This window comes from Carassius gibelio, chromosome B14 (assembly GCF_023724105.1).
Source record: "Carassius gibelio isolate Cgi1373 ecotype wild population from Czech Republic chromosome B14, carGib1.2-hapl.c, whole genome shotgun sequence".
Lineage (NCBI taxonomy): Eukaryota > Metazoa > Chordata > Actinopteri > Cypriniformes > Cyprinidae > Carassius > Carassius gibelio.
Window position 1 is genome coordinate 10,233,364 of NC_068409.1, and position 27,023 is coordinate 10,260,386.

The window sequence follows — 27,023 nt, forward strand, 5'->3', positions numbered from 1 at the left end:
TTAGATTCAGTCCTTTATAATAACCCTGGGTGTTACTTTTTTCATTTAAAAGTTTTTACGTACTTATTCATTCATTCGTTTAGTCTTTTTTAATGTATCTAGTGATACACCTTTAAAAAACTTTAATTAAACAAAACAAAACAAAACAAACAAAAATATATATATATATATATATATATTCACTAGAGTTGAATGCCAAGATATAATACAATACGGCACAAATACAGCCCAACATGAGCACAATGCCACCAGCGCAGTGAAGGATTGAATTACACATTAATTATCATATTAACAGTTGAATGTGCATCTAAACATTTCTCTCCTCGGTTCAGCTGCTTTTGGCTCCAGAATGCATGAGGCAATATTGCGTAATGAGCGGAGGAGCGCGCATTCCTGTCTAGAGCGCGCACGAGGCGCGTCAGCACTTTTCCAGCAGAAGCCGGTGCGCGTGAAAAGAGCTTTAATGACACGTTACTTTTTCGCTTGTTTCATAATTCTGAATCACCATTAATAAGCACGAGGTGGGGCATACCGGCGTCTCTCTCTCTTCTCCGTTTCTCCAATCAGAAAGTGTAAGGATATGGTCTCATTCAGCTTTGACGCCTCCCTCTCCAAACCGGTGAACGAAGACTGACTTAACGCGCATCCAGTCCGGGTGTAAGGTAAGGGATTCCCGTTCCATCACTGCCCTTCGTACCCCCCCCTGGATCTGAGTGATATTATTATTCATGTGTAAAGTGCAGGTCTCCTCCCCTCGCCCTATAGTGGTCAGCGGAGTAATATAGACCCGGACAGGAGTGTTCAAAGAGACTTACAAGCTGACTGAACAATCTGTTCTGGTGGAAAATATATACGGTGGACTTTGATATATTAGTTGTATAGCCTATTCCGTTTTAATATTTTATTTTTTTCTATTTCACTGATATGGAAAAAGGTAAGACAAAAGCATATAGCAATAACAATATTTTTTTCCATATCGATATTGCTTGAATGAGATGATGAAAACTTAAATTATTTCATTAGATATAACTCACTTTGGAGTGATCTAATTTTGAATTTAATTAACAAATTGGTATTTAGGGATTGACCCAATTGGGTTTTTAAATGGTCAATACAGATGTCAGGGTAAGGGTTTTTGCTAGTATGAGATGATAAAATTAATTTTACATGTACACCATCTCTGTATTCAGACATGTATCAGTTTAGTCATTATAGAGTATTACTTGTTGGATTTTTGGATCTTTTTTTTTTTTTTTTTGCAATATACTATATAGGAGATTTACCTTTTTTTAATGGTCTAATGTCTGGAAAACATATTAATTAAAATAATTCTGAAAACAATATAATAATATAATATAAGCAAATGAGATTTGTTAAATCTAAATTAAAACTTATTTTACATAATAATTATGCAATATAACCCCCCCCCCCCCCCCCCCCCAAAAAAAAGAGAAATACACTTAATCTACAGAACTGTTTAAACATTTCATATTTTATTTTAATGTGTTGCTTAACTTTTTTTTTTTTTTTTTTTTACAAACATTAACTGAAGATTAATTAATATACTCTTATTTTTATATATATATATATATATATATATATATATATATATATATATATATATATATATATATATACTGTAAAATGTATTGGCATCTCAGGTTCCATAAAGAATCTTTAACATCCATGGAATTCCGTTCCACAAAATATTTTTTATAGTGGGATAATGTTCTCTTAAAATGTTCTTCAGTTACACTTCTTTAGAATGTTCTTTGAAGTTATTTGGGGAACCCAAAATGGATCTTATATGACCCTTTGGCAAAATCCCCTTTTAAAACCTTTTTTTTAAGAGTTTAGTCAATTTTTGTAAAGGTAACCAAGAATAGAAAAGCTAGAGAAACAGAAATATCCTCACTGTCCTTACCTGATGGGGTTTGTCTCCATAGAAAGCGAGCGAAACATGATGACGGAGTTCTGGAAGGAACATTCCAAGTTTGCGACAGTAGAGGAGATGATGCTGGATACAAACGCTCAGGAACTGACCCAGCACGAGCTGCCAGAGATTCTCTCCCTGCTGCCTTCTCTGCCTGCTTCTGACGTGCTGGAACTAGGTGCTGGAATCGGGTCAGTGATCACATTGGCTTTGACTTTGGATTCTGAAGAGACCTGCAGATCTCTGATGTTTGGGTGAACCATACATACAAGACGAAGTCATATTTCACCCTGAAATCGAAAGACAAAATAGCATTTAATGTTTGCATTAAACAAATAAGACTAATAAATAAGAAATTAATAAAAAAAGGGTTTCATGTTAGAAATAAAATGATCATAAACTGAAGGCATTACATCAAAAACTATCATGATGTATGAACACCTTACAACTTATACTTATTATTTACAAGATATATACAAATAACAATATAAAAAATTATGAGATCAATTCATGGCAACATATGTTTTTATATTACTTGAACCCATTAAAATAATTGAACCAAATTCATTTTAAAATTATATGAGATTCAAGAAGAAGGAGTTTTAAAAATGAGTGGAAATAACAAACAAGGAACATTACTTCATTCAAATGAAGTTTAATGGTTGTGGTTACAAACAAAGTGGTTGCCGAGCGTCACAAATGTAAACAATGGTGTATGTCTATAGAGTAATTTACAACAGCTTCAGCCGCGGCCCAACCAATCAGAATCAAGGACTTGTTGAAGTGAATTTTCAAACGAGAATGATGAAAATCTGGTGGAAATCTAATCAAAAGGTCAAATGGTTAGGTAATCTGTTTCTTGGCCAGTACTAAGCTTTTAAGCATGGTTTATTTGCTGCATTGTTATCATGACCTTTGCTCTTTTCAGTCGGTTCACGCGTCACCTCATTGGCAAAGCCCGCCATGTGACCGCTGTGGACTTCATGGAGAAGTTTGTGGAAAAGAACAAAAAGGACAACAGCCACCTGGGAAATGCTGAGTTCATCCAAGCTGATGTCACAAAGCTGGATTTCCCTAAACACAGGTATATATATATATATATATATATATATATATATATATATATATATATATATATATATATATATATATATATTTACCTATAATCACAGCTACAGTGCATGTAATATTCTTATCATATTTTTTTCCGAGCACGTTTTACCAATATCAAGCCACATCAGTCTCAATAACAACTATTATAATCATTTATATGAATATACATAAAGATAAAAAGCTATTAATGTCAAAAAACTAGAAGAATTAAGATGAATAATTAGGTGTCAGACCAAGAATGAAACCATCAGGAACACTTTATTCTCCAGTGCTATCATTTTTCAAAACTGCAAACTACCTGAAGTCTCCAGAAGTACAAGGTGTCAGGTTCTCAGAGACTCTCACAAGCTGAAGGGTCATGAACTAGATAAAGTCTGATTTTTTTAAAGGTTTTAAAAGGATTTTTAAGGAAATAGGCTAAGAGTGCCTTTGCTATGTTTCTTATTTTGAAAAGCACTGGTGGATACACCCCTAATGAGTCATCAGTATTTTGGTCCATTTTTCTAGAAAAGAAAGACAGTAAATAGTACATGTGTATACAGTGTGTCAGCTGTTAGTGTACTAGAGTTCACAGCTTCGCATTGATGGCTCCATGAAGAACATTTAACATCTGTGGTATCTTTCCATTCCACAAAAGTTTCTTTATAGCATAAAAAGGATTTGTATATCATTATTATTTGGTGTTAATTTCATTCATAGATCATAGAAGATGCATCCCATCTCATTTGATGTCTTTCTCCATCTTCCACTTCCTGTTTCAGTTTTGATGTGGTCTTCTCTAATTGGCTGTTGATGTATCTGAGTGATCAGGAGCTGAAGTCACTGGCTGAGAAGCTCCTCTTGTGGCTCCGCCCAGGAGGCTTCCTGTTCTTCAGAGAGTCCTGCTTTCACCAGTCAGGTTAGAGAAACGACACCCTGTATTTTGACACTTAATGGCAGTGATTTCGACACTGCAATCTTGTTTTCTAATTGATGTGACAAAAAATCCAAATAAATAATCATTTAGTGAGACAAACCTTCAGTGTGTGAAAGACCTTTAGTGTGTAAACATTTAACCCAACTGCTGGGTCAAAACAACCCAGTTGCTTGGTTTGTCCATATTTAACCCAGCATATTTTTAGAGTGCATATTACAATTATTATTCTTGGAGCCTAAAGAATTATTAAACACAAAAATAAACGGGATTTAATATGTAAATAAAAAACAGACACATTGAGTTACTGCATTTTGTTAACAATAACTAAAACAAATATATATTTTTCTTCCATAGTGTTTAGCATAACTGAGATGCTATTATATTTTTATTTAAAAAAAATTATTAGTTTTTATATTTGGTACGTTTAGATTTTTAGTTTTTGTTTAACTTTCAAAGTTATATATTTTTTTATTATTATTATTAATTTGGTTTAATTATTAATTTGTTTTATTATTTCAGTTTTAGTTTCAGTTATTTTAGTCCATCGAGTTAAACATCTTAAATTGCCTTGGCAATGAGCTGAAATACAATATGTTTAAAGTTGTTTTATTTGTATATTTTATTTGAGTTAAGTTATTAAGTTTATTTCATGCCAGGTAACAAAAGTTTGAGTTAACTATAATAACCCTCATATAGCTTGCACTGATCTTCATGCTTTATTACTTTTATTACAGCTGTAGAGTAGATTAATTTTATAAAAGTGTAAGTTTTTCTATAATTTGTATTGTCTTTTTTATGTCCACAGGTGACTGCAAGCGAGATTTTAACCCTACGCACTACAGAAGCCCTGCTTACTACAACCACCTGATGACGTCACTCCTGCTGGACGAATCGGATCAGACAGAGAAGAAATGCTACGGGTTTGACATGGTGCTCAATAAGACCGTTCAGACCTATGTGAAGGTAAACCAGTCAGTCAGCTAATTATTTTAAGGACATTAACTCTGTATAATGAGCTGAAATTGAAATGATTTGTCTTAGATGAAGAACAATCAGAACCAGTTGTGCTGGCTCATGCAGAAAGTTCGCCGTGATGTGGTTCAGCAGCATCAGGGTGGCTTTTCCACATTCCAGGAGTTTCTAGATAACCAGCAGTACACCAGAAGAGGAATCCTGCGTTACGAGAAGATGTTCGGATCAGGATATGTCAGCACAGGCGGACCCAGCACGACCAAGGTCAGGGATGCAGAATATGAGGGGTCATACATCTTTAAAAAAATGCCATGTGAAGTTCATTAAAAATTCAAAGATAGAAAGAAGAAGGATTTTTATATAGTCTACCTTTTCAAAAGGTACTTTTAACTTCAATAAACCTAAAAGGTGCATATTAGTGCCATAAAGTTACATAATACTACCTAAAGAGTACAAATTAGTTATTTTTTAAAAGGTACTGCCTCAGTGATAGCTTTTGTTGGCTACCTTTTTTTCTGAGATTGTATGAATATAAGTTAGGCTACATAATAATAACAGTTCAGCAGTTCGTGTACAACTTGTTTTAATTTTGAGTAAATTAGGCTATATTTAGATACAATATTAACATTTACCAAACCAAGGCACAAGCTGAAAGCTGTTTGGAATTGTTCAATGAGTTTTTGGATGAATCATTGAATGAATGATCCCACCCTGAAAGAACATGCGATAAGTCGAATGATTTATGCACAGAAAATCGTTCATATCAATCGTTTACACTTGTTTCGTTCCGTAGTGAGTATGTTTTTGCATGAATCTGATTCAGTCAATGACTCGTTTATTAAGACGCCAGCTTGTTTTGTTTCTAAATGATTCTAACTCGCTGTTTTAGAATGAATCGCTGTTGAATAAATGATTCAACGATTCATTCATAAAGACAGATGCTTGTTTCGTTCGTAAATAAATAGGCCTATGCGTTTTTTAATGAATCAGTTAAATAAATCATTTAATGACTCATTAATAAAGATTATTTATTTAGTTTTTTCCTGCATGAATGAATAGGGTTTCTGAACCTATCATATAAAAGAATCATGATTGACTCATGCTCACTTGTCTCCACCTATTGAAGTAACTATGTAACTTTCAGAAACAAAGTACCAAAAGTGTTTGTAATAAAATTATTAACAATTTAAGCAATAAATTTATTAATATTTCTGTCATATATTTATTTCTGGTTTTGAGGATTCCTCATTTCTGGCTCATGGCTCAGCAGTGGAGAGCTACTGATCTCTTGTGTTATCTCATCATTTTAGTGAATAATTAATGGCCTGTTTTCTCTAAATCTCTTTGATATATTAATCTGTAACCTGTCAGGAGTTTGTTGATATGCTGAACTTGACCGCTGGACAGAAGGTTCTTGATGTTGGCTGTGGGATTGGAGGTGGAGATTTCTACATGGCCAAGGTGAGCCAAAAATGTAACAAAATAAAAAATTAAACTTGTGATGAGTATATGTGTTGCTTCAGAACCTTTTTCACTCTCCTTAAGCTTGTGTTTCTCAAGGCCTTTAAACAAGCAAACGATAATATTATTAGAGAAATTCTGTTTTGTCTATATTTTAGTGTGGTGCACATTCTGAACACTTTTACATGATTATTCACAGCTGTAGTGTCTGATTACTGTGGCACGATTAATTACTAACTTTCTGAATGATCTTTTTTAATGACAGACCTTTGGGGTTGAGATTCTGGGCATGGACCTGTCATCAAACATGGTGGAGATTGCCATGGAGAGAGCCGTGCAGGAGAAACTGCCATTAGTAAACTGAGTTTTTCAGCTAATGCCTTGCAACAATCTGGCAACCGCATAAAAAAATGCAACAAACTATACAGAACAGCTAATGCAACTGCACTGTAATACACACTAGCAGCAACACCCTAACATCCTAGTAGTAATTTTTTTCCACAATACATTTATAAATATGTTTTAAAAAGTTAAATAGTTGTATATTAAATACAAAAGAGCACAGACACTTTCAAGAGCTGCATCCTGGGAAAGCTGTGAGAGTTGCTCGGCACGTCCTGATAGCAGAGTAACTGTTTGTCCTTCCCCTGCAGGTGCAGTTTGAGGTCTCAGATGCCACAAAAAGAAGGTTTCCTGATGCCACGTTTGATGTGGTTTACAGCAGAGACACCATTCTGCATATCAGGGACAAACTGGACCTCTTCAGAAAGTTTTATGTGAGTGTTCTCACAGGTAAAATCCTGTACATTAATTTAATGTCTGTAACTTAATATGTCACAGAAATAGTATATTGTATATTTTTACCTGTGCGCATAAGGGTTTGTGTGTGTATGAGGATATACAAATGATTATCTGTGTGCCGTAGGTGTAAATCTACTGTCACTGGGTAGCAGGTGTTCCAGTGATTATATGTGTGTATGTGGGTTTAACAGTTATGTTCACCTTGAGCCTTCTTTATTTTTTTTTTTTTTTTACTTAGACTCAAATGAGTGCCACATTATGCATGGCTTATAAAAACAAGCCTTTGTATTTGTATTGAACTACTGAGGATTCGATCCAAATAGACAAATGCAGTGATGTAGGGTAATAAAATGCTGACGTGGAAAATCATTATCAGGAAATAAGAGAAAAGAATGTGAGTTTTCTGCCCTCTACTGGACAAATGAAGTGTTGTCTTAGAAGTGATGAAAGAATATGCATTTTGATTTCAACTGTTCTTTTAATGTGTGTGTGTTTCAGTCATGGCTGAAGCCGGGAGGGAAACTTCTGATCAGTGACTACTGCTGTGGAGAGAAGCCTTGGTCTCCAGCGTTTCAGGATTACATTAACCAGCGGGGATATATCCTCTACACACCTCAGAGATACGGACAAGTACAGACCTCATAAAATCATAGTGTACTGTTATAGCTTGTTTGGACTGAGATTTAGTATTGATCTGTTATGTAATGATGATATTGGTCACTACAATGCTGATTGAATATGCCAAAAAAAAAAGCTGGCACAGGAACAACAGGCTTTTTAAAGGGATAGTTCACCCAAAAATCTAAATTATGTAATTAATAACTCATCCTCGTGTCGTTCCAAACCCGTGAGACCTCCGTTTATCTTCGGAACACAGTTTAAGATATTTTAGATTAAGTCAGAGAGCTCTCAGTCCCTCCATTGTACGGTATACTGTCCATGTCCAGAAAGGTAAGAAAAACATCATCAAAGTAGTCCATGTGACATCAGAGGGTCCGTTAGAATTTTTTGAAGCATCGAAAATACATTTTGGTCCAAAAATAGAAAAACTACGACTTTATTCAGCATTGTGTTCTCTTCCATGTCTGTTGTGAGAGAGTTCAAAATAAAGCAGTTTGTCATATCCGGTTCGTGAATGAATCATTCTGTTCACCAAATCGAACTGAATCGTTTTAAACGGTTCACGTCTCCAGTACGCATTAATCCACGAATGACTTAAGCTGTTCACTTTTTTAATGTGGCTGACACTCCCTCGGAGTTCAAACAAACCAATATCCCTGAGTAAGAACGAGTCAGTCTATTGTTCGTTATCTGGCTCGGCTCGGTGTTCATCTTCAGTTCTCTCTTCACAGCAGTTCAGTCAGTGTACTGTTTGAGTGCATGAATTACTCCGGGATATTGGTTTGTTTTAACTCAGAGGAAGTGTCAGCCACATTAAAAAGTTAACAGCTTAAAGCTGCATGCAGTAGGTAACTTTTGTAAAAAAAAATATATTTTTTACATATTTGTTAAACCTGTCATTATGTCCTGACAGTAGAATATGAGACAGATAATCTGTGAAAAAATCAAGCTCCTCTGGCTCCTCCCAGTGGTCCTATTGCCATTTGCAGACAATACATCGCTCCCGGTAAGAAATAACCAATCAGAGCTGCGGTCCGTAACTTTGTTTGTGTTCAAAATGTCGAAAAATTTATATAATAAGCGAGTACACCATGAATCCATTTTCCAAACCGTGTTTTTAGCTTGTCCTGAATCACTAGGGTGCACCTATAATAAGTGTTTATATTTGGACTATTTTAGATTGCTTCTGGGATACTGCGGCGGAGTAACCCAGTACCTTTGTGATTCTTCATAGACATAAACAGAGAGAAGTAGATCCGGCTACGATGTTCTTCCGCAAGACGCAAGCAGTTCTGTTTATTAACCGCTAGAGTGTCAATACCAACTGCAGCTTTAAGTCATTTGTGGATTAAAGGGGGGGTGAAATGCTCATTTTCACTCAATCTCCTGTTAATCTTGAGTACCTATAGAGTAGTACTGCATCCTTCATAACTCCAAAAAGTCTTTAGTTTTATTATATTCATAAGAGAAAGATAGTCTGTACCAATTTTTCCCGGAAAAACATGACTGACTGTAGGCGTGACGTGTGGGCGGAGCTAAAGAATCACGAGCGCCAGTAAGCTTTTGCGTTGAGAGCATGTGGAAGCTGTGACATTACCTTGAGGACAAAACCATCCAAAACAAACCATGCCTAACAGTCAGATTCAGCCGTTTATTTATGATCCAGAATCAGATCCAGAGGCTGAAATTTAACAAGAGCAGCATCAGCAACAACGTCTCTATGTGGTATGTACTGAAACTGTATATATTTGCTTAGCGGTTTTGGAAAATGACTAAGTTCCACTTTATGTCGTCTTTTTTTTTTATTTTATTTTAAAAAAATTTTTTAGCTGTACATGTGGAAAGTGCAGTTTGATGACAACATCGCATGTTGTTTACTTGATGTGCTTACGCGCCGATAGCTAAGTTAACAACACAGAGATATTAGAAGCAGTTTTACTCACCACCTGCGGTTTCAACACACGATCGCGGCCCTTTTTCGTTGGGATTGCATTATCCTTAAAAAATAAACGATGTGCAAATCCGGCGTCAAACCGGGCCTTGTTTGTAAAACATGCTCTTTAAAAATAAACTCCATCCACTGGTCCCTTAATGCCTTAAAGAAGTGCCCTTAGCACCCATATAAGGAAATTCCGCTCCATCTAACGTCACACAGACCCATACTCGAAAAAAACTTTCCGAAACTTGTGACAAACCGGAAGGAGTATTTTTGGAACAGAAATACTCCTTCAAACGTACAACTTAATTTTTGAAACTTTGTCCATGTTTAGCATGGGAATCCAACTCTTGTAAAAAACTCAGTATGCATGAAATAGCATTTCATTGTGTGTGTTTTTCAGTTCCTGAGCGAGGTGGGATTCAGTAATGTTCGTGCTGAGGACAGAACAGAGCAATTTATTCAGGTCATAAAGGCTGAACTGCAGAGAGCCGAGGAGATGAAGGAGGAGTTTGTACAGGTGAACAACACACATTCCTGCTCATGTAACGTCTGCATTACATTTACAACCACACATTTGCTACTGTTGGAGGAAATATTTTATTTAAGCCATATTTGCAGGCATTGAAGATATAATTTACTTTCATTTAAGAGGCCGTTCGTCCCAAAAATGCAAATCCACTCAACCTTCCAATGCAAGCCATTCAAGATGTAGATGAGTTTAGTTTGTTTGAACTAGAAATCACCTGCTCACTAATGGATCCTCTGCAGTGAATGGGTGCCGTCAGAATGAGAGTCCAAAACAGCTGATAGAAACATCACATTAATCCACAATTAATATTATGGAGAGAGGTCACATATTTTTATCCAGAAGTAACAGTTTACAGTTAAAAATGTCTTAAGGATTTGTTTCTTATGTAGCTTTCACTTCGCGAGACCTTGATTGAGGGACTAGAGTGGTGTGGATTACTTGTGGATTATTGTGATGTTTTTATCAACTGTTCAGACTCTAATTATGACGGCACCCATTCACTGCAGAGGATCCATTGGTGAGCAAGTGATACATTTCTCCAAAGCTGTTCCCATGCAGAAACAAACTCATCTACATCATGAGTACATTTTTCATTTTTGGGTGAACTATTCCTTTAAAATGTATATGAATATTGTTCTCTTGTAATCTCGGTCTCGTCCACAGGAGTTCTCTCAGGAAGACTATGATGCCGTTGTAAATGGATGGACAGAAAAACTGCAGCGCTGTGAGACTGGAGACCAACGCTGGGGGCTTTTCTATGCCACCAAAGAATAAGAGAGAGGAACAATCCAACTAATGATCAAATTCAAATCAATATATTTCAGATGCTAATTAAACTCACTGTTCTGTCTAATTCTGTGAATTGCACAACAGTGCGCAAGATTCGAGCATCAGAGCTGTAAGACCGACATACTGTTATGCAGCATAAATGAATAAAATTATACTTTTGTGTATTATTTTATTAGTTTGTTGTTTTGTTTGTGTATGATTGGGCTTTTAATGTGTTTGATAAAATCTTCAAAATCAATATCTATGATGTAAACAGCTGTTAATACACAGTGAACTTTAACCCTTATAATAGTAACTACAGATAAACACAGAAAAACTACAATAAATTAATAAAACAATAATATCTGCAATTATCTTCCATGACTTTTATATATATATATCAGAGAAAATCATGTTTGGCATGATTTGGCCAGTGAAATCATATATGATGTTTTTATATTACCCGAGACATAAATTACACAGACACAACAAATACATAATCATATAATTACAAATAATAAAAACAGTCATATATGATATAGTACTGTATGTATGTGTGTGTGTGTGTGTACAATGCACAATACATTCACTTTAAAAATTACAATGTATTTGCTATCATTTAATATTTTAACATGCAATGCTAAAATATGAAATATCCCATCAAACTGCTCAAAACAGCTCAGTAGCCACATAACAACATAATAGCAACAACTTATACAACCTGATAACCACACACAACACCCTGGCACCCACTTATTACAACTAGGTTCTTACTAGCAGCATATTTGCTATCATTTAATATATATTGTGATACCAAAATATGAAATAAAGTATTCAAATAAATAAATAATTTAATTGTTGTTTCATGTTTGTAGTAACCATTATTAAAGAAGATGATAGCCTATAAAACGAAATCTGATAACGTGTAAAAAATATACATTTTTTTTAATAGGCTGTATTTTATATGAAATGTTTTTATAAATGACCTTACTAATATCATCTTCTTTAATAGGGGTTACTACAAAAATGAAATGTATTTATTTAAATACATTATTTCATGTTTTGGCATTATATTATATAGCTATTAATTATATAGTATTAATATATATATATATATTAATCGTGGCTATACTATATATAAAGTAAATTATGAAAAACAAAACAAACTTTAAAAAGAAGGAAAAAAAAAGGTGTGCAGATGAGATGTGCTCTGTGGAGCTCTGGGTGGGAGTGTCACGTCACACACAGTCTCACACACACACACACAAGCAGACGCAGACACACACACACAGAGACGCCGAAGGAGGAAGAATGAACCATCTGCATCTCTTTTCATCTGACGCGTGTTTTAACTCTCATGATGGCGAGACTGAGCGAGCACGGGATCCGGCTGAGCTCTGTGAGTAGACTCTTAACTTCTCTAAAGTCTTAACTTCTCTAAAGTCTCTTCTCACGCTCTGCGATGTTCTTTACGATGATTATATTGCGTGATGTTGTTTTTATAGATGAGCCCGTCGTACCTGGACAGCAACTCCACCAGTCACACATGGCCCTTCAGTGCGGTCGCGGAACTCATCGGTGAGCAGAACACAAATGAATCCATCAATTCAAGAGGAACAAACTCAGGTTTAGGCAGAAACTGGCGATACTTTCGGTTTAAACTTCCGCTAATCTCATAGACAATAAATACGCGCATCACGTGCGCACCTGTTGCAGCTCTTTTAAGGCAAACTACAGTATATTACTCAATGCTTTAATGATAATTAGTGGCGTAATGTTAAAACTCAACATTCATAATTCATTTTGCGCTGTAAAGTTGCGTTTGGACTAAATGCATAGTGGATACGAGCACATACAGTGTCTCAATGTCATTGCATTTAACAGTAAAATACAGAATAGAGGGACATAAGGGACATTCTAAAACGCTTAACGTGAAAAATGCAAACGTGAAAAATGCTTAAAGTGGATTAATTTACTAAGACTGATATTAACAGACCAAACTCACTTAACATCATATTAATAAAGTATACTATCTACAAAAACTCAGATGAGCTCTGAATATGATCTCAACAAGTTTAATAACACGTTAAGTGTAAAACTCACTAAACATCATACTAATAAAGTATACTATCTATAAAAAATCAGATGATGTTTAGTGAGTTTGGTCTGTTAATATCACTGTATTAGTAGCCTATATTAAACCACGTTAAGCATTTTTCACATCAAGCGTTTTAATGTCCCTAGAGGAACACTAAGATTGGTTTCGCATCCCAGTGAATGCAAAAACTGATTCCGTTCATCTGCAAATGCATAAAGGCAAATAAAAGAATGTATGTGAAGACAAACTAACACTTTACAAGGAAAGCATTTGTTAAAAATAGGTTTGTTGGGTTTACTAAAACTAGCGTTATAGATGTAGTGTTCAAATGAAGACTAATGAAAGTATTGCGTCGCTTGTGTTTGTGAAACCGTGATAAACTGCACACTGCGGTTTCTGTGCCAGGATTGATGGTTTATGGTAAAGGCTGATGGAAATATGTAAAGCTTTCAGGATCGGATCTCAGTACCGTTAGAGACAGGTGTCAGGAAACTGCGCTCCTGTCGTGCTCGCTTTTGATCACTTAATGATCAAGATTTGAGGTTTAACAAAATCCGTCTTAATATTTCTGCAGTTTCCTTTTGGCTTCCTGTTAAACGGTTTGTGTGTCTGTTTTTAGGGTTGTAGGTTATAGGTTATATTTAGAGATCTGCCTTTTTGCAATGGCTCGCAGTTTAAGAGAAAACTGAAAGTGCTCATGCATGTTGTGCATGTACAAGAACTAATGCAGCTGTACTACTCTAATTATTTAGGCTACTTTTCTCTGCGTGTGTTGTAGATAATGCATCTGACCCAGGAGTCACAGCCAAGAACATCTGGATTGATGTTGTGACGGTCAGAGAACAGCTGTGCCTCAGTTTTATGGACAACGGGAGCGGTATGACACCCAACAAACTGCACAAAATGCTCAGGTATGTGAAAACAGACACGGATGATGCCTCAAATCTTTTTGAGGAGAGACATTTTGTGAAAAGGTATTTCATTTTTTTTTACAGCTTTGGATTCACAGAGAAAGGCTCCAGTAAAAGCAGTCATCAGCCCATCGGCGTATACGGAAACGGTTTTAAGTCGGGTTCAATGCGTCTTGGCCGCGATGCTCTGATCTTCACAAAAAATGGCGGCTGTCAGAGCGTGGGCATGTTGTCTCAAAGCTTCTTACAGGCCATTAAAGCTCAGGCTGTGATCGTACCCATAGCCCCATTCAACCAACAGACCAATATCCTTCTGTTCAGTAAAAATATAGACTTTCTCTGTTTGATTAACCCTCCTGTTGTGTTCAAAAGCTTTTGTGTTTGGGGACAAACTAACTCACATTTGTTTGCATACAGTTGGCCAAAAATCACTTTGAAAAACACTAAATATTCATATAAAAACAGAAAGTGTCTATTCTAGCTCGTCGGACACTACAAAAAATAAAATAGGTGAGAAATAATATGTATTTCTTGGCTGATTCAGAAGACGATTCTTAATTTCGAGTAAACTTTGAGTCTTGAATTTAACTTCATATTTTAGTGTTCTTTAAAGTGTTAATCGCATGGAAAGCAAAATAGGGGTCGACAGGGGAGTCAATGAGACCCAAACACAAAAGTCCTAACAATAAAAAAAATGTTGTATAGCCTTTTCAAAACATATCCATGTGGCAGAACTTTGCTTGCACATTCTTGACCATAAATGAGAAATTTTCACCAAATTCCGAGAAGAAATAAGTATTTTAACCAGTATTTTGAACAGTTTGAAAATTAATGGGAGTCAAATACACGACAGGAGGTTTAAAGAAAAAATTAAGATGCATGCATTTGTTTTGCATGCATGTGCATGTACTCTTTGCATACAAAAAGTAGACTATATGCATATATGTACATACAGAAAAAATGAGATGCATGTATTTGTTTTGCATGCATATTCATGCACTCTGTGCATAAAGACTTTAAACGGATGTCTCAGTGGGACAAAGCATTGCCTTTAACTCCTGCCTCACAGGCGCTGGTGGTAACAGAGGATTCAGAGGCAAGTCTGAGAGCCATCCTGAAATATTCTCTCTTCCAGAGTGTCTCTGAGTTACAAGAGCAGCTAGACTCCATTCAGGGCAAAAAAGGAACCAAGATACTCATCTGGAACATCCGCAGGTCTGTCATCTGGTAGTTCACCAGAGCATGGATGTGGTCAGTCGTAGTGAAAGATGACGTTACAGAGCAAATGCAGACAGGAGAACCATTATGTTCAGTATCATAATTAATTTGCATGTAATTTACATGTTTCATGCAGGTGAGTGTACTGACTCTGTCGTGACAACACACTCCTGATTTGTGTTTGTTTTGAATATAACCTTGAACTGCTTAGGTTAACAAATCAAGTCATTTTAATCACCCTAAAGCATGTGATTCTCTCAAATCTAACAAATAGCATATATAAGGAGTCAGATATGCAACTGACTACTTTCTAATCACATTTCTGTGTTTACTTGCATTTTTGTTTCTATCTCACAATTCTTACTTGTTTAAAGTCCAAAATGCCAGATAAAATTGCAGCCTTGCTTCCATAGATATCAGGACTTTTACAGTTTCACTTTATTCGATGAACTTTTTTTTGTTGTTTTGAATGGTAGATTTTGTGATATATGTTTATTAGCCACTTCCTAAATGCAGTAGAGTAAATGCAATATGCGAGTATGCTTTATCTGAAACTGATAAAGTGTTTTTCTCGCTTAGGATGAAAAAAAAAAGTTGGCCAAGTGCAAATGTAATCAGCATAACTCTTTTACATATGAACCATTTTATTTGCATCCAAATATATTTCTCTTTCTAACTTAAATGCAAAAATACGGAATGATTTTGAATCATTTTTGTCTTTAAAAATTTTTTACAACCTTCTATCACAGAAATAAAGATGGAAAGCCGGAGTTTGACTTTGACACGGATGCGGAGGACATCCGTCTGCCAGAGATCCGGTCGGAGGAGACACAAGGAAAATGGAGGAGAGATTATTACAAGCACCGCAGAGACAGTAACAGCGTCCCTGAGATGGAGTTTTCTCTCAGAGTGAGTGAGAGAGAAAGAAATGGCCAACAGAGCAAGAAACTTCCTGATATTTATGGGCTGTAGTTGTTTTACAGTGTGAATGCAAATATGTATGTGTGTGTGTGTGTGTGTGTGTGTGTGTGTGAACTTTAGGTGGAGCTGAGAGAATGATAATACAGTGCCACAGTGTGAACTTGTGAATTTGAGACTCTAAAGTAACTTTATGGTGCGGAGATAAAGATCAGAAACAGTCTTCAAATCTTAGACTTTTTTTATTATTTACTTTTTCCACTGAGGTACCAAATGTTATTTAAAACATTTTTTATAAAGAAAAAAAAAAAAAAATATATATATATATATATATATATATATATATATGTATTAGCATCAGCCTGATTCCCTTGACAAAACCCCATTAGAATTTTTCCATTGGATTTTGGATTATTCCAGACAATAAGCTCTGAGGTCAACAAAAGTTTATGATACATCATGATAATCTTCACAAATGAACACAATTTAAATGAATTTTGAAGACTAAGTACAGATTGGCAGCATTAAAATGCTGAGTGTAATCTTTAAGCAATGTACGCCACGGTCACATGACTTCAATTTCACCATTGTTAACTCTTTTAAGACTTACTTAAAAAAAAAAAATCGTTTTACATGAAAGTATGAGTTAGAATAGTTTGTGTAGAATAGTTAACTGAGTGTGACTATGAGGCTGTAAAACCGCTGTACCTGTTCGGTGACCAAAAACTTCAAAAAGCCATTGAATTCAGGATGATGGAACCGGCTCAAATGCTTGTTTGTTGTTTAAGACCTACGAAATACAGCATATGTATGCCAAATACTGATGTCTGAATGTTACTGGACATTTGTACAGCTTGTTTTCTATAAATGCTATATTTTGGTCCGGGGAGGAACTTTTGAATATGTTTTATCTCACTCAAGGACAGTTTGATATGTGTCCTTGATTTAAATGGAAATACATTTGAGAATTAACTGGAAAAATAAACACCAACACAAATGTAATTTCTCTGTCTGCCATTCCAGGCGTATCTCAGTATCCTTTACCTGAAGCCCAGGATTCAGATCATTCTGAGACAGAAGAAAGTTCAGACCAAGCTGATTGCCAAGAGTCTGTCCATGATCGAGAATGATGTCTATAAACCGCAGTTCATCGTATCCTTCTACTAGAGTTTTGAGTTTCGTATTTTTCATAATTTTTATTAAAAAATTTAGTAATCTGTTTTGGTCTTTTAATTTTTTTTAAAATATGTATTTATTAATATTTTTAATAGATTTTTGTTTTATTTTTACCTTTAGTTAAAATTGTAGAAATTATATTTTTTACACTCAAATTTATTTAAGTTTTAGTTTTAGTTATTCAAGTACATAAGGTTAAACCGAATGGAAATGTGAAATGTTAAATTAGACAACTAATTTATTTTAATATGAGTTAACATCTATTTTAAGAAACAATGTTTAATTTTTATAGGTAACTGTAATAACCCTGCCTGCTCTACCCGTTTCTGTTTTTTACTTGCACACCAGGATTTTGAAATTAAGTAAATTAACTGATTAATTATCACTGTGTTTTTTCCCCATAAACCCTAGTCAAACTATATTTGACTCAAAAGTGTTTTCTTTAAACATGACTCTCAGAATGAGAGAGTGAAGATAACTTTTGGATTCAACCTGAAAAATAAGGAGCACTATGGAATTATGATGTACCATAAAAACAGACTGATAAAGGCCCATGAGAAAGTTGGCTGCCAAATCAAGGTACTGGATCCATTCATGTCGGGATACGAGATATAAGCAGGTCCACACATAATCTGCACATGTATTTCATGTAATTGTTATCTATTCCACAGAAATCTCCACAAATTCCGCACAGAAAATGCAGAAAACTTTAATAGATTGTGTCTGGGCCTGGTTATAACTTACTCCAGATGACGTAAACAGTAATTGTTTGGTTCAAGTATCATCATGTTTCACTTCCCATCTCTCTCCTTCAGTCGTCAGGTCAAAGGTCAGGGGTCGGGGTCATCGGAGTGATCGAGTGTAACTTCCTCAAGCCTGCTCATAACAAGCAGGATTTTGAGTACACCAAAGAGTACAGGTGCATTTCAGAAACTCGCCAAAAACTTTAACCTCCAGCGCCGTCCGGCTCCAATACCAGCTCATTTGAATGTCAGACTGACAATAAATTCAAATCTACAGCCACAGAGAAACAAGCTTTGGTGAAACTGAATATTTTGTTGTATAGCTGATCACATATAATAGGTTTAAGTATAGAGTTCACAATACAAATCAAAGAACTATTTTTTTTAATTAATTAAAAATGATTTTCTAATTTAAAATATAAACAATTATATAATATTAAAATTATATATATATATATATATATATATATATATATATAATTTTATGTGTTATTTTCATTTTAACTTCCTTTTATTTCTGCATTCCTCATAGACTGACACTAGCTGCTCTTGGTCTCAAACTGAACGATTACTGGCGTGAAAAGAAGGAAAAGAAAGCAAAAGAGAGAGCGTTTCAAGCCTTAGAGAGGAAAAGCCAGGAAGGAGATACTGAGGAAACAGACGAAGAGGATGGTGAAGAAGAAGAGGAGGAGGAAGAAGAAGTGTATGATTGTTTTCCTCCAAAACGTTTCACACAACAGTGTTGTGGTGGAGCCTGCTTTGCTCTGTTGGGGATCAGTTAGTCAGATGGTCAGAATAGTACCATGGGTTTGTGGGTAAAAAAATGAACTTAACTTGCTAAAAGCTATTGTCAGACTATTTGTCTGTTAGACCACAAACCTCGCACGTACATGCATAACAGAAACATACAGACAAAAAAAGCGTCTTGTGATGGCAAAGGTCGAGTTGAGCTCTTAAATGCAGGTGGGCGGTGCTGAGAAATGTGAAACTGTTAATCACAGAGCTAAAGTAGTAGCATGGTTCATATCTGTGATGTCTGCGAGGTTCCCATAAAACAAAACTGAGGCTTTGTTTTATAAGCTTTGCAAAAATGTAACAATACAAAATACATGGATAGTGTTCATTTGATTGTTTTGACAAAGTTTGATACTTACATATTTTTTCATTATAATAATCTTTTTTTATTAATAAACGGTAAAGCGTAATTAAATATAGATTTTTATTTGAAAGTGAAAATATATTTAGTTTCAATCTTAATAAACCAAAATATATTTCAAAATGTTTTTCAGAGACAAAAATATACAATTAGTCATTTTTGTTTTTATTAAAAATTTATGCACGTTACAGACAACAAAAGTTACGTATTTTCTTGGATTGAAATTATAGAGGGCAAAAAAATTGTAAATATTTTTTTTTAAATATATTCAGATTTTGAAAATGTATTTTTTAAAAGATAGGGAAAAAAATTCAGAAATATATAGAAAATAGTAAAATATAGAAAGTAAGTAATGCCATTAGCCATTTGTTTGCAACCACCTTTCAAGTAAAACCCTTAAAGGGGGGGGGGGGTGAAATGCTAGTTTTCACTCAATATCCTGTTAATCTTGAGTACCTATAGAGTAGTACTGCATCCTTCATAACTCCAAAAAGTCTTTAGTTTTATTATATTCATAAGAGAAAGATAGTCTGTACCGATTTTTCCCGGGAAAAACACGACCGACTGGAGGTGTGACGTGTGGGCGGAGCTAAAGAATCACGAGCGCCAGTAGGCTTTTGCGTAGAGAGCGTTTGGAAGCTGTGACATTACCGTGAGGAAAAAATCATCACCCAAAACAAACCATGGATAACAGTCAGATTCAGCCGTTTATTTATGATCCAGAATCAGATCCCGAGGCTGAAACTGAATGAGAGCAGCAGCAGCAACGACTCGCTCCGAGCGGGGCTCGAACCCTGGTCTCCGATGGAAGATGCATTAAATGCATCTAAAAGAAAAGTTTGTGATTAGTCAATATATGTATGTGCACTGTGTATAGCAGTTAATCAGTTTAACAGCTTAAGAACAAACTTTTAATTTAGATGCAATTGATCGCGATTAATTGGTTTAACAGCATAAGAACAAACTTTTAATTTGAATGTGATTGATCGCAATTAATCGGTTTAACAGCATAAGAACAAACTTTAAATTTGGATGCGATTGATCGCGATTAATCGGTTTAACAGTATAAGAACAAACTTTTAATTTGGATGCGATTGATCGCGATTAATCGGTTTAACAGCATAAGAACAAACTTTTAATTTGTATGTGATTGATCACGATTAATCGGTTTAACAGCATAAGAACTAATTTTTAATTTGGATGCGATAAATCGGTTTAACAGCATAAGAACAAACTTTTAATTTGTATGTGATTGATCACGATTAATCGGTTTAACAGCATAAGAACGAATTTTTAATTTGGATGCGATAAATCGGTTTAACAGCATAAGAACAAACTTTTAATTTGGATGCGATTGATCGCAATGAATCGGTTTAACAGCCTAAGAACAAATTTTTAATTTGGATGCAATTGAACGTGATTAATCGGTTTAACAGCATAAGAACAAATTTTTTATTTGGATGCGATTGATCGCAATTAATCGGTTTAACAGCATAAGAACAAACTTTTAATTTGAATGCGATTGATCGCAATTAATCGGTTTAACAGCATAACAACAAACTTTTAATTTGGATGCGATTGATCGCGATTAATCAGTTTAACAGCATAAGAACAAATTTTTTAAATGTATGCGATTGATCGCGATTAATCGGTTTAACAGCATAAGACATTTTTTTATTTGGATGCGATTAATCGGTTTAACAGCATAAGAACAAACTTTTAATTTGGATGCGATTGATCACAATGAATCGGTTTAACAGCATAAGAACAAACTTGGATGCGATTGATTGCGATTAATCGGTTTGACACCAAAAGAACACAAACATTTATTTTGGATGCAGTTAATCACGATTAATCAGTTTGACAGCATAAGAACACAAACTTTTATTTTGGATGACAGTTTTGACAGCACTACAAAATATATATAAAAACTCCACACACAACAAGTTGAGCTGGTGTATTAATGGCTTTCTTGTGTCTGAAGTGATGTGACGTGGATTCAGTGTGAAGAGTGTTTGAAGTGGAGAGGAATCAGCACTCACCTATTTGCTGGAAGCGTTCCTGATCCGTTCAAATGCTGCATGCACCCAATACCAAGTTTACGGTGAGTCTATGCCTGATTGATTACTTGAAATTAAACTGATATGTTCAGAATCCAGTACTACTAGTATGCTACACATATTATATATCCACTACAGTATGTATAGTGTTGATGTATTGTAATGTAATGTATAGCATTAAGCAAGTTTTCTGTCTGAATGACGTATCCAGATGACCCGATTTGCCAGAATGTGGCATTAAAAAATTTAAAGGATTAGAAAATGCTACTGTATTTGTTTGCTGTTTTAACATGCAGCTTGATTAGAAGCTGTAAATCTGTATATTGCATAGCATGCTGTAAACCACACACTACTTATTCAATTTCAAATTATGTCTTATATATTCTTGTGCTTTTCATGTGAAGGAGCTGTCTGTTACCGGAGGATACGGAGGAAAATGCTGAAGTCACAACACCCAGCTATGAAAAAACACTCAAAAAACAGTTAAGAATTGTTCCTGCACCTCCAAAACATTTTTTTAAATAAATTTTACATTTACAAAAAAAAAAAATTGAAGCAGAAAGACCTAAATCTTAAATCTTACTTAAATCTTTATTAAAACTTTAGCACAATCTTTACAATAATGCTGTGGCTCCATATTCAGATACCTGCAATTCGAGGATGAATGCATGCGGTGTTAATGTGTGTTTTGTTGTGCGCAGGGAACATGCCTCCATCAAGAGAAGAGGAAGATCTCTGGAGGTATTGACCTCTGTTTGTGTGTCAGATGAGGAAGTACTCGTTTCTCAGGACAGGAACTTGAGTTTCTGACTCTCACGAGTGTCACACTCGCTGTGGGCTTGTTGATTCAGTTGTCTGTGTTTGGTCTGTATAAAGGTTTTCTGTAGGTCTGCATGCGGCCGTCTTCTTTTGCATGTGGCAGACATGACAAACAATGCGTACAAATATGAATTTGAGGGCTTTGCCTATGCAAACATAAATTGTTGGTGCGCATGTCAGTTTTTGGGAAACTGCAGTATATTGATACTGTAGTTTGCCAAGAGAACCAATACAGTCAGGCTGTCCTTGGTAGATAATTAATATAATCTCTCTGATTTATGGAGAAAAAAGGTATTATTTTATATAAGAAACTATATGTTATTCATTGGTTCTAATGGCTGCAGTTATGTGGCCATTTATAGAAATTACGTACACTCATGTGAAATATCACTTCTCATTTTGGTTTTGACACATTGATCTCATATCAAACCATAATAAGTGTGTGTTTGTGTTGTAGATGAGTAAAAGCCCAGTGCGTCCTCTCTGTCGAGGACTATCTGAACCTGCATCAGATAGCAAGCAGGATGAGGTCACCGTTACCATGACGACAGATACACAGGATACAGATGAGGATGGAGTAAGCGTTGTTGTCACAGAAGAAGAAGAAGAAGAGGCTTCACCCTCCCCAAGGTCTGACAGATACACAACTCGGCCATTTACCCACATTAAAGAATCACTTTTGCAGTCGCTCATCATTAGGAAGGAAGCAAGTGCACAAATGCAGATGCATGGCAGTACATTTAACATGTTTAACAAACATCGTCGGGTTGCTGTGGTAGTGACAAACAACAAACTACAGTATCAAAGGGTGTTAGAGTGACCTTCAACTGTGACTTTAAACCAGATATCTTATTATTCAGGAAACTTTTAATATATATTTTATATATAAATTATACAGAAAATATAATATAGAGGTTATACCAAATTTTCACAAAAATTTTCACAAAACAACATTTTTTTAATCAAATTAATGAATTAACTTGAACGAATAACTTATTAAAAGTACATTTATGTAAAAAAATTGTGAAGATTATTATTTCTTTTTTACAATATAACTGGTCTTTAAACATGAACATTTAAAGCTGTGTTTACACTTTAGCGGGTCCTGCATAGGAAATTTGCAGATTTACTTTTAGCATAGCTTTTAGCATTTTGAATTAACTTTGCTCACTTTTTTTTAGAAAAAGAAGGAAAGAAATATATTCAGACACTGAAAAGGGCAATAAGTCCCCAGACCATGCTGAAGCTCCAGACGTCCCATCTGAGGAAGAGACAGAAACACCAGACAAAGCTCATGAAGGATCAGAGACAAACAGCAGCACATCACCAGCGGTGGATACAGTGGCTCAGGAGGACACGATTCAGCTGGAAGCCGCTGTACTTGAGGGCCCCGTTGAGCCCCAGACTTCTCAAGGTCCGCAGATGCCCAAAGACCAGCCCAGGATCCCCCCTCACCCGCTCTCACCACACGCCTCCACAACCATGGCTCAGACAGTGGTCGTCACTCCTCTCAGCCGGCCGGGATTTCAGCCCGTGTCGCCGTTACCCGTAGACGGCTCGGACCGTGCAGCGCTTGCTCATAGACTCGCTCAGCTGGAGCGGGAAGCCAAGCGGCTGAAAAGAATCCTGGGCATCCGTGAGCCAGAGGTTGCCTTGGTGACGGAGGCGGAAGGGGGCGGGCCTTCTGATGTCACCACGGGTGATTCAGTGTTATGTGACCAAAATGCAGAAAGATTGAACCCAATGTCAAATGAGTCTAGGAGGGAGGAACTTTCTGTTTGTCAGGTAAGGAATCCAGCAGCCAATCAAATTTAATTGGCTAATGCTAGACCCAAGTGGCTGACTGATATAAAAGTTAATATATTTGTGCATCTTGTTAAAATTAGTATGTATGCCTATTTTTCTGAAGATCGCCCTAGTGATAGAATCAAAATTTGTTTCTTCTAAATCCTTGCGTTAAGCAAAAACAAAAGTTTATCTCATTATGTTTATTTATTAAATGTATTATATATTTAGAATACATATACAACATTATGTAATATATCGATCTATCTATATATATAGTTATATATATAAATAATATATATATAAATCATGATATCAATATTTTACAATGCAGATTAGAGCTGGGCGATAATATAGTTATATTTTGTCACAATAAAAAAAGTTCTGATTTGGTTAATGTCAAATCTGAATGGCCAACTGTTAAAAAAATGTATATATTTGTACATCTTGTGAAAATTATCATGTGTACCAATTTTTGTAAAGATCAGCCATAAGGTATAATAAGCAAACTTAAATTTTTGCTAATAACCCCTCCACATTAGAACCAGAATTAATATATATATAGTAGCAATTATATTTAGAATTAATATATATATATATATGAGTAGCAAATTCTTCAAATATGAAAACATACTTACAGACTGGGAGTCAGAACAGCCAGACTGTCCTTGCAAAGTTGGAACTGCCCCACTTTATAGAAACAACATTCCCAGGATCAGGAATGCGCTGCACACATCTGAATATCTGGGTTGAACTGTTCTGGAACGGTGTTGTGATTACAACTTAACCACTGATTTCTAGTCGTATCCTCTTTTGGAAGACCAAACTAAGTAGTTTCACTTTCACAAGAAGCACACAGCGGCGGATGTGGCAAAAGTGAGAATAAAAGTTAAGCCTTCTTTCTATGTGTGAACACAGTGATGTAGACATGTGGGGGTCGTGTTTAAACAAAGTGTTTCAGAAGGGCATGGAGGGATCTTATCTATGCACAAACAGCTTGTAACAATCCAAAGAGAAAGAAAAACTTGAAATTGCATCATATGACCCCTTTAATATACTGCTTTGGCAATAATATAGATTATATTTTTGACATCATAATCATGCACTTGAGATTTGATCTATATTGCATATCGTCGAGTTATATAGAATTTGTTATTCCCAATTAATTTGTTAATTAGTTTTGAGTTATCAGTTTGTCTTGTGAGAAAGCTGATTTGTTTGTTAAATCATGAAAGATGAGTAAAGCCCTATGTGTAGTTTTTAATCAGAGTGACACCATAATTAATCACTAGCACACAACAGTGAATAAACTCATCGTTCTTAATCAATTTTGTAGAAACCAGAGGAACAGGCCAACAGGCTTCCATCCAGTTCGTCCCCCATCCAGCAGGAGGCCGAAACCAGTCCGAGGGATGAGCTGTACTGGAGCAAGACATTAGCCAAACTCCAGAGTGAGAACCAGAGACTGCTAACTGATCTGACCGAGCTGAGAACAGAGAGAGACCAACTGCTGAACCGAGTGAGACAGACAGAGAGAGACACCGAGGACAGGAGAGACCAGAGCACCAACACACCCAACCACACGTACAATAGGTGTGTGTGACGATGAGTCTGCACAAGAGATGAGATACAAGTCAGATCTTATCTTTACAGTACATTTATTATTATTATTTTCTATTGTCCAACAATATTTGTTTTTAATACATATATATATATATATATATATATATAAAAATAGATGTATGTAAATAATGTATGTTTGTGTAGTTTATATATCAATATATAAATTCATGTTTTTACATAAAATTAATACTTTTATTCAGCAAGTATTGATCAAAAGTGATAGTTATGTCTTTTATTATAATTTTTCTTAAATGTTTCTTATTAAATATTTGGGTTTATATATATATATATATATATATATATTTTTTTTTTTTTTTTTTTTTTTGGAAGGACAAAAATTTTTCCAGCGAGAAGACATTACGTTGATCAAAAGTGACAGTATTGACGTATAATATTGCAAGACATTTTAGTTTAAATTAATGCTTTTATTTTCATATGTATCACATTTAAAAAAAAAAAAACAGAGTTTGAAACATTGATAATAATCAGAAATCTTTCTTGAGGAGCAATGGATGATTTTTCAAGGATCATATACTGAAGACTGGATTGATTTTTGGAGTAAATTGATCACAGGAATGAACAAAAATGTTAAATATATTGAAATAGTAAACAGTTTTATTGTAATCATTTTTTTACAAATTTTATAGTATTTTTAATCAAATAAATGCTATTGTGCATTAAATATGTATATATATTACACACACATGTACTAATATGAACATGTCTCTGTCGTTGCTTCCTGACAGCAGTGTGACGCTGGAGAGGTTGCGGTCTGTCCGTCAGAATGTGGTTGCATTATTATCCTCCATCCTACCAAACCTGGATATGCAGGGAATCAGCTACGACACGAATGATGTAGACAGCATCCTACAGCAGATCATACAAGCCAACAACCTGTGATTTTTCAACCGGATTACAGAGCAATGGCTGTCTTATAACACAAGCATTTGGGATCAAAAAAAAAAAAGACTATTTGTCTGAAACCGAACAGAAGGCAGAGGTTGGAAGGACAGAATTATGACAGATCGCTCACTGCAAAATTGGTGCGTGGAAAAAAACAGCATTAAAAGGTCTTCTTTTTCATAAGCAAATTATATTGCAAGTTAAAGCTACTATACATTACATTTCACACACAAACACAACTGAATAAATACTCTCAAAGCCCACATTCTTCTAACTTGAATGTTGCATGCATGGCTCTGACCGAAACACTCGTTGTCTCTCCAGTGCTGCAAGTTAAACTACTTTCACAATCATGTCACAGACATTTGAGGTTTCACACAAACACTTCATCAGTTCTCTGTTCAGCTGCATTGCTCTTCTAGCGCTTACTGTAAATACACGCATCTGCAGGAAGCTTTTTGATATGTATATTTAAACTTGCTATTTTTAAAGGAACAGTTCACACCAAATAAAAAATAAAAACAAAAAAGATGGCCTGAAATGTACTCATCCTCCGGTCA

At 35.3% G+C, this 27,023-nt stretch overlaps 3 protein-coding genes across 5 annotated transcripts in view; 2 read left to right on the forward strand and 1 right to left on the reverse strand.

The window, feature by feature from the left end:
• The window catches only part of LOC127971838 (Kv channel-interacting protein 1), a 79,955-nt gene extending 77,889 nt beyond the window's left edge, over nucleotides 1-2,066 (reverse strand). Inside the window, exon 1 of the mRNA XM_052575089.1 lies at nucleotides 1,925-2,066. The gene's annotated coding sequence lies outside the window, so the exon portion shown is untranslated. The remainder of the gene's footprint in view (nucleotides 1-1,924) is intronic.
• On the forward strand, nucleotides 752-11,241 carry pmt (phosphoethanolamine methyltransferase). Of its 2 annotated transcripts, XM_052575086.1 has the most exons (12): nucleotides 761-934; nucleotides 1,947-2,124; nucleotides 2,862-3,017; nucleotides 3,808-3,944; nucleotides 4,768-4,925; nucleotides 5,004-5,198; nucleotides 6,306-6,395; nucleotides 6,661-6,750; nucleotides 7,049-7,171; nucleotides 7,695-7,826; nucleotides 10,157-10,273; nucleotides 10,949-11,241. In XM_052575086.1, exons 1-12 carry the CDS (start codon nucleotides 925-927, stop codon nucleotides 11,057-11,059), a joined length of 1,497 nt encoding a protein of 498 aa, XP_052431046.1. In that variant the 5' UTR covers nucleotides 761-924; the 3' UTR covers nucleotides 11,060-11,241. The 2 variants fall into 2 exon arrangements, with proteins under 2 accessions (XP_052431047.1, XP_052431046.1); XM_052575087.1 differs by lacking the exons at nucleotides 7,695-7,826; nucleotides 10,157-10,273; nucleotides 10,949-11,241 and adding an exon at nucleotides 7,435-7,495 and having other exon boundaries at nucleotides 752-934; nucleotides 7,049-7,187.
• A 1,044-nt stretch (nucleotides 11,242-12,285) lies between these two features.
• Nucleotides 12,286-26,555, forward strand: zgc:152774 (uncharacterized protein LOC553526 homolog). 2 transcript variants are annotated; one of them, XM_052575085.1, is made up of 17 exons: nucleotides 12,286-12,452; nucleotides 12,559-12,631; nucleotides 13,930-14,062; nucleotides 14,147-14,367; nucleotides 15,130-15,277; nucleotides 16,030-16,189; nucleotides 17,222-17,350; nucleotides 17,834-17,953; nucleotides 18,190-18,293; nucleotides 18,650-18,820; nucleotides 21,258-21,377; nucleotides 21,738-21,815; nucleotides 22,035-22,074; nucleotides 22,610-22,782; nucleotides 23,334-23,937; nucleotides 25,274-25,530; nucleotides 26,310-26,555. In XM_052575085.1, the coding sequence occupies exons 1-17, from the start codon at nucleotides 12,411-12,413 to the stop codon at nucleotides 26,458-26,460; spliced, it is 2,724 nt and encodes a 907-aa protein (XP_052431045.1). In that variant the 5' UTR covers nucleotides 12,286-12,410; the 3' UTR covers nucleotides 26,461-26,555. The 2 variants fall into 2 exon arrangements, with proteins under 2 accessions (XP_052431045.1, XP_052431044.1); XM_052575084.1 differs by having other exon boundaries at nucleotides 12,287-12,452; nucleotides 26,307-26,555.
• Nucleotides 26,556-27,023: the final 468 nt, after the last annotated feature.

Coding starts and splice junctions, on each gene's coding strand:
- pmt (XM_052575086.1), top strand. Junction 3,018..3,807: donor CTGGATTTCCCTAAACACAG/GTATATATATAT, acceptor TTCCTGTTTCAG/TTTTGATGTGGTCTTCTCTA. Junction 7,827..10,156: donor CACCTCAGAGATACGGACAA/GTACAGACCTCA, acceptor TGTGTTTTTCAG/TTCCTGAGCGAGGTGGGATT.
- zgc:152774 (XM_052575084.1), top strand. CDS start 12,411: ATGATGGCGAGACTGAGCGAGCACGGGATCCGGCTGAGCTCT. Junction 17,351..17,833: donor TCTATAAACCGCAGTTCATC/GTATCCTTCTAC, acceptor CATGACTCTCAG/AATGAGAGAGTGAAGATAAC. Junction 25,531..26,306: donor CCCAACCACACGTACAATAG/GTGTGTGTGACG, acceptor GCTTCCTGACAG/CAGTGTGACGCTGGAGAGGT.